The 13182-nt window shown below is 66.1% G+C and overlaps 3 protein-coding genes across 3 annotated transcripts; 1 reads left to right on the top strand and 2 right to left on the bottom strand.

Moving 5' to 3' along the window:
- The first annotated feature begins 1985 nt into the window (after positions 1-1985).
- Positions 1986-5526, top strand: PHGDH (phosphoglycerate dehydrogenase). The gene is made up of 12 exons (XM_010582101.1): positions 1986-2123; positions 2387-2538; positions 2716-2781; positions 2863-2917; positions 3005-3103; positions 3206-3338; positions 3412-3560; positions 3781-3933; positions 4062-4194; positions 4540-4667; positions 4861-5089; positions 5372-5526. Exons 1-12 carry the CDS (start codon positions 1986-1988, stop codon positions 5524-5526), a joined length of 1590 nt encoding a protein of 529 aa, XP_010580403.1.
- An 880-nt stretch (positions 5527-6406) lies between these two features.
- On the bottom strand, positions 6407-9579 carry HMGCS2 (3-hydroxy-3-methylglutaryl-CoA synthase 2 (mitochondrial)). The gene is made up of 9 exons (XM_010581116.1): positions 9467-9579; positions 8774-9213; positions 8373-8498; positions 7938-8102; positions 7699-7867; positions 7443-7613; positions 6829-6935; positions 6608-6733; positions 6407-6513 (listed from the first exon to the last, which is right to left on the bottom strand). The coding sequence occupies exons 1-9, from the start codon at positions 9577-9579 to the stop codon at positions 6407-6409; spliced, it is 1524 nt and encodes a 507-aa protein (XP_010579418.1).
- Positions 9580-10727: 1148 nt separating this feature from the next.
- On the bottom strand, positions 10728-11647 carry REG4 (regenerating islet-derived family, member 4). The gene is made up of 5 exons (XM_010582087.1): positions 11584-11647; positions 11367-11464; positions 11147-11284; positions 10968-11073; positions 10728-10801 (listed from the first exon to the last, which is right to left on the bottom strand). Exons 1-5 carry the CDS (start codon positions 11645-11647, stop codon positions 10728-10730), a joined length of 480 nt encoding a protein of 159 aa, XP_010580389.1.
- Positions 11648-13182: the final 1535 nt, after the last annotated feature.

Below are 13182 nucleotides of genomic sequence, written 5' to 3'. Positions count from 1 at the left end.
CAGGGACCAGGTTCAAGTCTCCCCAGCTGCCTCCCTTGGAGGGCCAAGAGTGGGGGGACATGCCTGCCGGCACCTCCACCCCACCAGCACCCCTCACATCCCAGCAGCCCCGCGGTGAGGGACGGGGTGCAGGGGTGCTGGGGTGCTGTGGGGCTGTGCCTCCAGTGCTGCTCCCCAGGAGAGGGCACCAGCAGGCCGGGAAAAGCCAGCAAATACCACGCCGTGGCTCGGCCACGTGTGGCCTCCGCACAAGTGGGCCACAGGTGTGGGAGAGGGGCCACGGAGCCGTACGGAGGCGCTGGGCAAACCCAAGTGGTACCGGCACAGGGAGCAGGGTGCTGGGATGCTGGGTCGGCGGGCACCTTGAGCAAGGTCTTAATGGTTAATGGAGGCCAGGGCCAGTGGCAGGGCTGTGCCAGGGGCTGTGGGGCCGTGTCCCAGCCACGGCAAGTCCTGCAGGGTGGGTGCCCCCAGCCCATGCCATACGTGAGGCTGTGGAGAGGGAAGTCTGTCCCGGTCCCTGGGTCACACAGCCCCACGGAGGGGCAGTTTCGGGACCCCACTGCAGATTTCACCAGCCGCTGCCCTTGACCGTGTCTCTCACCCTGTGTTGGTTGCCCTGGACTTTCCTCGCTCTGGCGTCACGGTTGTTCCCTGGCTGCGGCTGCAGTGTACGCAGGGTATAGGTAGTGCCAGGGTGTACGTCGCACCGGGGGGTGGGCAAGTGCCAGGGTGTACGTAGTGTTGGGCTCTCCCACTTTGGTTAGGCGGGCTGCCTATGGTGAGGGTATCCATCCCGGCCACCTCCCAGCTGCTGGGGCAGATCTGTTACTTGGGCTCTGCTGGGTTTAACAGCCTCTGGGGCCACCCCAGGTTTCACACAGGGCAGTTTGGTCCAGCCCTGCTGCTTGGGGAATGCACAGCCCGGGGAAGGGCTCAGTCCCGTCAGGACCCTGTTTGGGAATGCCGTGTCCCTGCTGCCCATCCCCAGCACATAGAAAGTGGTGGGCAAGGAAGGGCCAGATCCTGGCTCCCTGATGGGCAGGACCTGAGGCCTGTCTGGTCCAGCTGCGCTGTGAGGTTTTGTCCCCACGAGCAAGGGGACGCCCTCCATCCCTTGCCATCCACCATGCTGGGCTGTGCCCAGCCCTGTGGGGTCCCCACACCGTCCCTTCTCGAGGGCCAGCACTTTTCCTTGCGAGGTCACTGGACACAGCCACGTGGGTCTTGCCCCACTGAGGGCGTTTGTTGGGCGGCTCCCGTGCACCCCACATCATTGGGAGCCGGTGGCCAGGGCTGGACCCGTGTCCCCAGCACCTTATCGGGGGCATTGCTCAACAGTGGGTGCAATGTTGGAGACGGGCAGAGGCCATGGCACTGCCTAACCTCTGGGCTGTGGGACCTGGGGAACCCCTACTCCTGGGCAAGCTGGGGGGGGCATGGCCGGGCTCGCCATGGGCTGGGGGCCGGGCTGCTCCCTTACCAGCGGCACCCCCACCTTTGGGGGGAGCCACCCGCAGCACCGTGGCTGCCACCACCGTTCCCCTCCAGCCTCGCCGTGCTGTGATGTGCGGCGCAGGGAAACTGAGGCACGGCCGGGGTGCGCGGGGTGGGGACACGCTGCCCCCCGCTCCCCCTGGCTTCGTGGCTCCCCGACCCGGGGGCAGCGGGGTCCTGCCGGGGCACCCCCTCCCTTCGCTCTGGGGCTGCTGGGGGGCCCGGCACAACGCCGGCCCCCCTCCCCTCCGCCTCCTCCCTCCCGGGGTCGGGGGGGACGGACACGGGACCCGGGCGGGCTGGGGCGGGGAGGGGAAGGGAAAGAGGTGGGATTATGGAGGCGGGACCCAATGAGCCCGAAAAACGTGCCCCGCTCGCAGCCCTTTTAGCGCGGCGGAGGGGCGGCAGCAGCCTCCCGGCGGCGTGCGGAGAGAGCCGGCACCCCCGGCCCGTCCCGGCCCGGTCCCGTCCCGGTGCCGTCCCCCGCCATGGCGCTGGGGAAGCTGCAGAAGGTGCTGATCAGCGACAGCCTGGACCCCTGCTGCCGGGAGATCCTGCAGGCCGGCGGTCTCCGGGTGCAGGAGAAACCCGGCCTGAGCAAGGAGGAGTTGCTGCGGGAGATCCGGGTGAGCGCGGCGCGGCCGGGCTGCACCCACGGGTGGGTGGGTGGGTGGGTGCGTGGGGGGACGGCTGTCCCGGCTGGCAGCGGACCCCCTCCGCCTCGGCCAGCGGGGCCGGTTCCCGCCTCCCGTCTGATGCAAGAGCCCGACGGGTTTCGCACGGCGGATCCCAGCCCCCGGCAGCGGCTGTCCCCCACCCGCGACCACCCTGGGACCGCCAACCCCGTCCCCGGTCCCGGTCCCACCCGCCGCGTCTGTCCCCCCCCCAGGACTGCGACGGGCTCATCGTCCGCTCGGCCACCAAAGTCACGGCCGACGTGCTGGCGGCGGCAGAGAGGCTGCAGGTGGTGGGCAGAGCGGGCACCGGCGTGGACAACGTGGACGTGGAGGCAGCCACCAGGAAGGGTGTCTTGGTCATGAAGTAAGAGCATGGGGACATCCCTGCCTGCGCTCCTGGGGAGACAGGGGAGGGTTCCACAGGGTGCCCTCCCCACCCGTGGCACCCCATGGCACCACCCCGCGGGTCTCCATCCTCACGGGGTGCAGACCCCTGTCAGCCTGGGGGTGACACGCCAGTGACACTGCTTTCCATCCCCAGCACACCCACTGGGAACAGCCTCAGCGCCGCCGAGCTCACCTGCGGGATGATCCTGTGCTTGGCCAGGTGAGCGCGGGACAGGATGGGGGGATGGACATGCACCCCACGTCCCCCTGCTCCTGCACTGACCGCAGCCTCCCTTTTCAGGCAGATCCCGCAGGCAGCTGCCTCCATGAAGGAGGGCAAGTGGGACCGTAAGAAGGTAGGAGATGGGCACAGCACCCCAGGCAGGATGGTGTGGTGGGTGCCCGTGTGGGCTCTGCTCGCTCATCTCCGCTTTTCACCCTAGTACATGGGCATGGAGCTGAACGGGAAGACGCTGGGAGTGCTGGGACTGGGGCGCATCGGCAGGGAGGTGGCTACCCGTATGCAGGCTTTTGGCATGAAGGTAAGGAGCCGGGGCAGGGAGGAGCAATGGGGAGCACGGCCCCCCCAGCCCGGCCGCGAGCATCGTGCCAGGCTGCAGGACCGAGCGCCCACTTTGCCTCAGACCATAGGCTACGACCCCATCATCACCCCCGAAGCCTCGGCCACCTTCGGCGTGGAGCAGCTGCCGCTGGAGCAGATCTGGCCCCGGTGTGACTTCATCACGGTGCACACACCGCTGCTGCCCTCCACCACAGGTACAGGGGGGGTGTGGGGGGATTTGGGGGGAGCCAAGGCAGCCCCTCACCACTCACAGCCCTCCCTCCACAGGGCTCCTGAACGACAGCACCTTCGCCAAATGCCGCCGCGGCGTGCAGGTGGTGAACTGCGCCCGTGGCGGCATCGTGGATGAGGGTGCGCTGCTGCGGGCGCTGAGGTCGGGGCAGTGCGGCGGGGCCGCTCTCGACGTCTTCACGCAGGTGAGCGGGGCCGCGGGGACCCCCCAAGCTCAGCTTTGGCTCAGCATCACCTTAACTCTGCCCAAGCCAGGCCAGGGCAGCCCGACAAACCCTGCGGGACCGGGATCGGGCACAGCCCTGCCCCAGCTCCCCTCCTTGCAAGGGAGGAGGGGGTAAATGCTCCCCTTGGGCTCCCAGGTGGGTGCTGGGGGCTGATGGTGGGACGGGGCTGTGTTGGCAGGAGCCCCCGAAGGACCGCGACCTGGTGAACCACCCCAATGTCATCTGCTGCCCACACCTGGGTGCCAGCACGCAGGAGGCGCAGAGCCGCTGTGGCAAGGAGATCGCCATGCAGATCGTGAACATGGCCACGGGGAAGGGGCTGGCTGGCACAGTGAGTCCCCCTGCCAGGCACCTGACCTCTGTGCCTCAGTTCCCCTGTCTGTAAAGCATGGATGTGTTGGGAACGACCCTGTGCGCTCGCTGGTGGGTTCCCATCACACATCCTGCTCTTCCTTGCAGGTCAACGGGCAGGCTCTCAGCAAGGCTTTCGCGCCCCAGACCAAGCCCTGGATCACCCTGGCCAGGGCTCTGGGCACGGTGCTGCGCACGGTGGGCAAGAAAGCGCAGGGCAGCGTGCAGGTCTGCACCCTAGGTGAGCCGGGCAGGCTGCGCCCTGTGTCTGGGTGCAGGGACCCCAATGGGTGGGCAGTGCAGTGGGGTGTGTGGGGTCCCACTGGGCTGGGTGGATGGGAGGAGGGATAGGAGGGCAGCCAGAAGAAGGGATGGACAGGAGAGTGGTTGATGGAGGGATGGGAGGATGGTGGGAGGACGGGGGCATGGGTGTATGGGTGGGTGCATGGATGGGTGGGAGGATGGGAGTAGGGGTGGGTATATGGATGGGTGGCTGGAAGGACCAGCCCCAGGCTGGCTGCTCCAGTGTGGGGCTGACCTCTCTGCTGCTGGCCCATCCACCCCCTGCCTCCTCCCTCCACCCCAGGGACACCCCTGCAGGAGGCCGAGAGCTATCTGACACCTGCCGTGGCCGCGGGCATGCTGGCCGGAGGGGCGCAGAAGGACATCACCCTGGTGAATGCCCTGCTGCTGGCCCAGGAGGCTGGGCTGAAGGTGCGTGGACACCTGGGGCTCCACACATCAGCCTGGTGCACCGAGGCCCCATCCTTCCCGGGGTTGCCCTGTGGGGCTGCTAATGCAGCTCTCGGGCTGGGGGCCATTCCCTGGGGTGGCCTCCAAGAACATCCCTTCCTTCCCCGTGCCCTGTCACGCACCTGGGCACTGAGCGGCCACGTCTCTCTGGCAGGTCATGACCACCCACGGCGATGTGGCCCCTGAGCCCGATGGCAGCACTGGTTTGCTGCAGGTGTCCCTGCAGGGCACCCCGCACCGGGCGGCGGGGACGGTGCAGGGCAGCACCCCGGTGCTGCGGGAGATCAATGGGGCCACCTTCAAGCAGCCAGCCCCACTGGCCGGCCCCATCCTCATCTACAGAGCTAAAGCCTCCGAGTCCAGCATGTTGCCTGCGCTCACCGGTGAGCTCCCCACCTCACCCCCGAGGGGGGGGGCAGCCTGGGGGAACCCCGCATCCGCCCCAGAGCTGAACCCCTGCTGCAGCAGGGAGGGGGCAGATGTTGCACGGAGAGACAAGGATGGGGGGACTTGAGCAGAGGGTTGGGGGCTTGGAGCAAAGGACATGGGGTGGAGGAAAGAAATGGCACTGTGGACCTTATGAGGGGTGTTGGAGTGGGCAGAGCCCTGCTACCCGCTGGGTGCTGGGGCAGCCTGTGGCCCCTAACACCTTTCCTCTTCTCCAGGGCTGCTGGGGAAGGTGGGGGTCCAGCTCCAGTCCTACCACAGCTCCAGCACCGTGGCAGGGGAGCAGTGGAGCGTTGTGGGGCTCTCGGCCCCCCTGTCTGACCTCAGCGAGCTGAAGCCACATGTCACGGAGGTCTTCCAGCTCCAGCTGTGAACCCTGACTGCCAGCAAGGACTCTCCCCATGGCCGCAGCACCTGGACCCCCCCCACAGCCAGGGGAGCATTGCACCTGGCTGCCCCTGGCCCCCATGCTGGGCTTGGGGTGGCCCTATGCTCAATAAAGGGTCCAGGAGAAGAGTGTGTGATGCCTTGTCTCTGCAGTCCTTTGTCCTCAACCCCAAAGCTCCTGCAGGCTCTGTCCCTCCTGCCCACCCACCCCGGCCCAGTCACTTGTTTGCTCAAGGGTGCAAAGGTCTCCCTGGTTGCTGTGGCCCCACCGAGGTCCCATCCGGCCACCATCCTGTGCTGGGACATAGCCCAGAGAGCAGGCAGCGATCCAAGGGGGGCTGAGCCCTCCCGTGAGCCCCTGCGTCGCCTGCCCCCTCCTGCCCCCTGGATGTTCCCATGGGGATGTTTTAATCTACCAATGTCATGGGGAAAATGGCACCTTACCACCCCCAAACTGGAGACTGGGCATTACTTGGCTCCCCCAAAACGTCAGGGCATGGGGAAAGGGGGGTACTGAGGCATGTCTACAACAGGGCAGATGGCCACGTTGGGTACCCATGGGATAAATCCTGTAAGGGGCCGCGATCTAGCCCCGCAGTGTTTGAGGGGACCACTAGTGACCAGGAGCCAGAGCCAGCCTGCTGCCCCCTCTCATCCGTGCCTTTATTCCCCCACACTGCCCAGGCGTTTGCAGAAAACGCCAGCCACTGTCTCCACCAGTTCCAGGGCCCGAGGTGCCGCTGGCCACTTTCCGGCCATCCAAGGTGAGGTTTGTGGCAGAGGCCAGCCCCGGATTTGGGGGTGAGCAGGGATGCTGGTGGGGAGGAGAGCATCCCCTTCTCCAGGGCTTACTGCTCCGCTCCCCCCTAGACGGGCTTCCTGGCATATTCCCGGCGGTACTTGGCATCCACCCGCGTCAGATACCAGGTGCCGGGGAAGAGATCCGCCGGAGAGCCGTGGGGAGCGTGGTCGGCTGCAGGGAGAGGGCGGTGATGCTCAGGGGGTCTGTGGGGTCCTGGCGGGGGGGGGGGGGGGGGAGTGTGTCGCATGCCCTTGCCCCAACTCACCCAAGTGATGGGTTTCCTCCCGCTGCTTCATGATCTTGGCAAAGTCCTGCGGGGCCACGCGCTTGCGGGCATCCAGGCGAGCTGGCAGGTCAGCCAGGCTGGAGACCAGCTTGTCCAGGGGCGAGCCTGGAGATGGGCACCCGCCGGGTGAGACAGCACTGCCGGCGGCCCTGGCCCCACACTGCTCTCCCTTCCCGGCCCCCCTCACCCGTGGGGCTCACCTGGGGCCGCATCCTGCGAGACACGGAGGGAGAACATGCTGGCGGCCAGCCCTGAGCCGTAGGAGAAGGCGCCGATCCGGGAACCAGCCAGGTCCTGTGCTGAGGATCTGCAGCAAGGGGTTAGGGGGATTAGAGGAGATTTGGGGCTGGAGGGGGGTGGGAGACTGTGGGGCCAGTGCAGGGGGCTGCCTCCTGCCCTCTTTGCAGGCAGGGGGGTCCTGGGACTCGGGGCTGCATGGCCCTGGAGCGTGGTGGTGCTGGGGAGCCCCAGGATGAGGCTTTTGTCGCCCCCAGTGCCTGGCTGTTCCCACGGCTCTTTTGCTGCGGGGTCAGCCATTCTGCCGAGCATGACAACGGGGTTTTCATCCTCCCGGTGCCAAGAGAAGGGCTTTATGTGCCAGCCCAGCTCCAGTGAGCTGGTATGAAAAGGCTGGCAGGGAGATGGCGTGGAGCAGGATGCATCGACACCAGGGGTTATGTGCGATGAAAGTGTCAGGTCTCTGCTGGGGGCAAGGGATGAGTGCTGGCACCTGCCCCCACAGCTAGCCAGGCCAGGGGCTGCCCTCCCTGAAATGACCTCCTCCCCACCTGAGCCAGCTTTTTTGGGGACTCACTGCGCCAGGAGGGAGGCCAGGCAGCCATACATGGAAGGTGTGTACATGTTGCCATTGCGGGAGGAGAGGAGCAGGGAGGGCTTGGTCTTCTGGTTGAAGATCTCCTGGCTGGCCGCCTGGAATGCCTTCTCCACCTCCTTGCTGGTGTAGGTGTCCTCCAGCTTCACACCGCTGCCCAGAGAGAGGCCGGCTCGAACCCCACATGGGCACGTCCCCGGCTGGGCTAGGGGATGGGGGACACGGTGTGGGGACCCACCGAAAGGGCTGCAGCCCCTTGTAGAGGCCGGTGGCAGTGTCAGGGTTGGGGGTGGCCAAGAAATCATTCAGCAGCAGCCGCCCCACAGACTTCTGCACCAGCTTGCAGAAGGGCGTGTGGAAGATGATGAACTTGAAGTCATCGAGGGTGAAGGGCCGCTGGATGCCAGCTGGAAGGCAACGTGGGGCCATCAGCATCCAGTGGGATGGCACGGGCACCCCAGGGGTGCCACCGCTTACCCTGCTGCCACTGGCTCTCCGCCTTCTGGCGGTACACGGCGTAGCAGCGGTCCAGCGCCCGCAGGTAGCACTGGATAGAGAGCTGCCCGTCCACCACCGGGTACTCGGAGGCCAGGTCTGGCTTGTAGAAGTCATAGGCGTGCTCCATGTGAGTTCCCCGCAGGCCTGGGGAAACAGGGAAAGCCAGCTGTTGGGGAGCGTTGGGGGGTCCCAGCCAGATGGCAAGCACCCATCCACCAGCCTCCCTGGGTTGCTCTGTGGTGCCCAGAGGGATGTGGCCAACCGGGATCCTGGGGTCCCCAGCACCGGGCAGCCACCAGGGCTGGCAGAGCCGGTACTGCTGGAGCTGAGCAGCTCTGGGGCTGGGACATGGATGTATGGTACCCAGAGACAGCACCCATCAGCTCGCCATCCCCAGGGTCTCATGACACTGACCTCTCTCCAGCACCAGTGGGGCATTGGGTCCCACCAGCATGGCGATGGCACCGGCACCTCCCGTGGGCCGCGCGTTCCCCGTGGCATAGACAGCGATGTCCCCACATACCACCACAGCGTAGCGACCTGGGGGAGAACAGGGGGGCCAGCGGGGCTGTCAGCAGGTGGGAGCCTCCATCCCATGGCCCTCATGTACTCCCATCTCCATGCTGCCACGTGCCATGGCCAAAGTGGGCAAGAAACAGGGGTCATGGAGAGTTTGGAGGGGCAGCAGCTCCCTTTGAGGCTTGCCAGAACATCTTTGGGTTTCAGGCCACCTCTTGCCTCCTTCTCCCATCCCATGGAACCCACCCAACATCCAGCTGCCCCATCCTCACAGCACAATCCCTGTCTGCACCCACCATCCCAGGCACTGGATTCCACCCAGGCTGCCGCGTTGAAGAGCGAGGCCGTGCCCCCGTAGCAGGCGTTGGTGGTGTCGATGCCCTCCACATCAGTGTTGCCCGAGTCGTGGAAAAGCTGCATGAGGACGGTCTTGACGGCCTTAGACTTGTCGATGACGGTCTCGGTGCCCACCTCCAGGCGGCCAATGGCATCCCAGGAGAGCCGCCCGCGCTCCACCAGCCGCTGCACCACCGTCAGGCACAGGGAGTTGATGTCCTCGTGGGCGGCGCAGAAGCCCATCTGCTGCTGGCCCAAGCCCCGTGTGTACTTGCCGGCCTCTACACCGTCGTACCGCTCCAGCTCCTCCTGCTCCACGTACTGGGCGGGGAAGTACACTTCCAGCGCCAGGATGCCCACATCCTTGGGCCAGGTGCCCGTCCCGGCGGCGCTGGAGAGGCTGCGGGGCAGAGGGAGCGGCGACAGTCCTGCGGTGGCCCCAAGCTTCGGGGACAGGCGGTGGCCCTGGGGAGATGCCACCAGCGAGCACCCCAGGCCGTGAACATCCCAAATCCCTGCTGGTTCCCTGTGCCCAGCAGCGCTGCGGGGAGGAGGGAGAGCATCCCCTTCCCCAGCAAGGTTTAAGAGCACTGCCAGCTCCCCAACCCCCCCTGGTTATGCCTCCACCCCACCCAACCCACATGGATGCTCACCATGCCCTCTGCACGGCCATGGGGTGCTGGGCCCCCCTGGGTGCCCGCTCTGGCCCTGCTGGTGCCCGCCTTGCCCCCCAGCAGCGTGTGGCGCGGCCGACCAAGCGCAGCATCTTCGCCCCAGCCGCTGCACGAACAGAGGGACAGACGGCAGGACGGACCTCGCGTGGTGCTTTTATAAACTGCGCGGGCGGCATGGCACAGCCCTCCTGGCCCTTATCAGCGTGCCGGACCCCGGCGCTCAAAGGTCACTTAGCGCCAGCCAACGCGACAGGGACAGCAGAGTAAGCGCTGGCTTTGGAGGGGGAACTTGCAAGACGTCTCTGCCTTGTGCCCCAAAGCCTGGGGACGCGCTCGGCTGGAGCTGGGGCTGAGCAACGGAACGGGCTCTCCCGCAGCCCCGGCTCCCCGTGCCGTGTGGCGGCGGCAGCTCCGGTGCCCGTGGCTCACCAGCACGGCTGCGGTCACTGCACGGCGTGAGAGGTGCTGTGTGGCCTCTCTGACTGGCCCTGTGGTCCCAGGGAGGGAGCAGAGGGTGGCTGGGGCTTTGGTGCCGGCACCATCTGTGCCGTCCGGGATGCGGTCCACCTCTGTCACATGCTGTGGCTCCAAGAAGGAAAAAACCCATGAGCTGGGTGGGGGCAGAGCCATCTTCAAAACAGCCAAGCAAACAACCACGTGATGCCTGTGGCAATACTGTGGTGACACAAGAAGGGACCTTTGGTCCCGGTGCTGCTGTCAACATGGCCATGGGGCAGCATCGCCCCCCCGGGACCCCTGTGGAGCCATCTGCACTGGGGGGGGGGCACTCATCCTCACGCCTGCACATGCACGACAGCTCCCATCCCCACCCACACCTGCGCCCCAGGTCTCCTCCACGCCTGCACCGTAGGGACACTCCTGTCCACCCCACCTGCACCCCAGGGACACCTGTCCCATTTGGCACCAGAGGGCTGGGGATGAGCAAACATGAGCGGCCGGCTGGGAGAGCCACCAGCCCCACGGCTCCTGGGGACTCACCCCCAAAGAGCTCCACCAGCACTGGCAGCACTGAAGCCCCCAGAAGCTGCAAAGCTCGGGGGGCCACGGCAGCACCTGTCTCTCCCTCACCTAGACTGGCTCAGGGCTTTGCACCAGCACCAAGCTCACACAACACTTGCATGCTTCTTTTTTTATAGATGTATTTTTAGGAGTTGGAGGGAGAGAAGCGGAGGTGGCGAGGGAGGAACATCGCCCGTGCGGGGTCACCCAGGGGCTGCGCTCAGAGCAAGGCGGTGAACTTGCAGATGTAGTGATGCTGCTGGGTGCAGTTGGCGCTGGACCACAGGGTGAAGCCTGCCGGAGAGATGGGCCAGGGGTTGGCAGGGGCCACGGTGAGGACAGGGGCACCAGCTCTGCTTGCCGCAGCCCCCCGCAGGGATAGGACCTGGAGGAGGAGGAGGAGGGGGGGATACTGGCGAAGACTGAGCGCTGGAGGTGGACTCAGGGTCTGGGCACTCACCGCTGAGGTGGGTCAGCATGCCGCAGGTCCCCCCGTGGGCACTGTTCCCATCCAGCCCGCTGGTGATGTTGTACTTGTCCCCACTTGTCCACTGCCAGGCCTGGCTCTGTGGAGGGAGAGGGGGGGTCAAAAACATGGCCCCGCTGCCCCTCACCACCCCCTGCCACCCTCCGCCTCACCTCCTGCCTGTAGTGGAGGCCGAGCCAGACGGGCTTCACGCGCTGGTAGTAGGAGATGATTCTCTGCAGGGTGGCCACCTCCCGGGGCTCCTCCACCCAGGCCAGGTGGGCACCAGGGTGTTTGCTCTGGCACTGCCTCTGCGGGGAGAGCCGTCAGTGCCGGGGCACCCCTGGGAGAGATTGGGGGTGCCTGACCGCCTGCGTACCCCGGTGGGCTTACCTCGGCCTCGTTCCAGCTCTGGGGCTGACGGAAGTACCCGAAGCAGCTGAGCTTGTAGTAGGACCAGCCCTTGGGGCAGTAGCTTATGTACCGGGAGCCTGCGAAGGGAGAGCGTGGGGAGAGATGGGGGACAGCCGGTGTCAATGGCCAGAGAGGAGCACGGCTCCCTCCTAACCCCGCTGCGAATGCCGCTGCCCCCCCAAGTCGTGGGACTCACCGGCCGGCTGCAGGAGCCCCACGCAGCCCAGCAGCAGGAGGACGAGTCTGGCCGCTGCCACCATCCTCCTCGCTCCTGGAAGTGTCCCCTGTAAGAGCTCGGGGGCTCACACCAGGTCCCTCAGGGACAGGGGGTGCTGCTTGTGCCCAGAGGCTGCAAACCCGCCCTGCTGTGGACTGGATCTGGCCCCTTTCAGCTGTCTAGAGAAGATGGCAGCCCCGGGGGCCGTGCCTCCCTCTCCCCTCCCTGGCACAGGTCACGGCTTCGTGCCCGCATCCCATCCTCCAGGCACGGCTTGGGGTCCCCAGCCCACGCTAGTGCTGGGGTCTCCCGGCCCCACCAGTCCCAGCCTCGGTGGGAGGCATCTGGGTGAGCCAAGCTGCTCTGTGGGGATATGGGGAGAGCACTGCCATGGGCACAGGTGGGGGGACCCCAGCCCTGCCCTGGCATTGGGGAGCAGCAGCAATGGCACAGGCAGAGCCGGGGCCGGTAGGGCTGCGGGGACTACGTGCACAGCATCGTTTTCGCTCCCCGAGTTTGTAGCGCTGCCAGACCCAGGCAGGGGAGGCAAATCGGCCACATCAGCGCAGTTCCCCTTTATCTGGGCTAATCCCTGGGCACCGGGGCTGATTTGCAGACTCAGCTCGTCTTCCCCTCAAAGAAGCAGCGACAAAAGTCAACACAGGGCTGAAAAGTGCATCGTTGCAGCCTGCCCCATCCAGCAAGGGCAGCGCTCAGCTCCCTTGGGAGCTGCCAGGGCTGGGACAGGCTCCTGTTCACCCACAAGCCACCTCGGAGCATCCCAAGGCCCCAGCCGCCCCACGAGGGTCTCCTTCCTCACCTGCTGTCCGGAGATTGGGAAGAATAACAGCTTCTGGTGGGTGACCAGGAGAGGAGAGGAGCTGCCCTTTATAGCCCGGTGCTCACCAGCATCAGTGTTTGCCCAGCTCAGGTGATTCCCACCATAAAAATCTTACTGCTGATTCCCCTCCATCCCCCCCACTTTGCTGGAAAGCTGCCCAGATCTCCGCTCTGTTTGCATTCAACATTTCTCCAGAAAAGACAGGAAGAACCTCTCCTAGTTGGTCAATAAACCCCCTGCAATTAGCGTTAATTACTAATGCAAACACAGAGATAACCTTGTGGCAGAGAGCAGCCTGGCACCAGGCAGGGATGCCCACTGGCCCAGCCCTGGCTGGACTGGGGGCTGGCAGGGGTGAGCCCCAGGGCAGGCTGCCCTGATCCTGGCCAGAGCATCCCTGTGGCGAGTGGCCAGGCTGTGGGTACCACCCATCGGCGTTGCCCGCATCCCCGGCCGAGGGATGGCACCCAGCCGGGTCCCACACCCTGCCCGGTTCCGTGATGCGTCACCCACACACCGCCCTTGTTTGAACTGCCTGGGGATGTTTGTCGGCAGGATGCACGATGCGGGGATGTGGGAACAGCCTGCAGCCGGGGGCTGGCGGGCACCATCAGGTAGCGGTGGGGGTGCCCGGCCCCCGCGCCCAGCAGTGACGCAGGGCTTCGTCAAGTCTGAGTCCCTCCAGGAGGAAGGGGCAGGCCCTGCAGCAGCAGCCCCCCGCTGCCCCTGCCCCATGT

This window comes from Haliaeetus leucocephalus, unplaced genomic scaffold (genome assembly GCF_000737465.1).
Source record: "Haliaeetus leucocephalus isolate CR32 unplaced genomic scaffold, Haliaeetus_leucocephalus-4.0 Scaffold76, whole genome shotgun sequence".
Classification (NCBI taxonomy): domain Eukaryota; kingdom Metazoa; phylum Chordata; class Aves; order Accipitriformes; family Accipitridae; genus Haliaeetus; species Haliaeetus leucocephalus.
The sequence above is the reverse complement of the archived record's forward strand: the minus strand, read 5'-3'. Positions and strand labels throughout refer to the sequence as shown.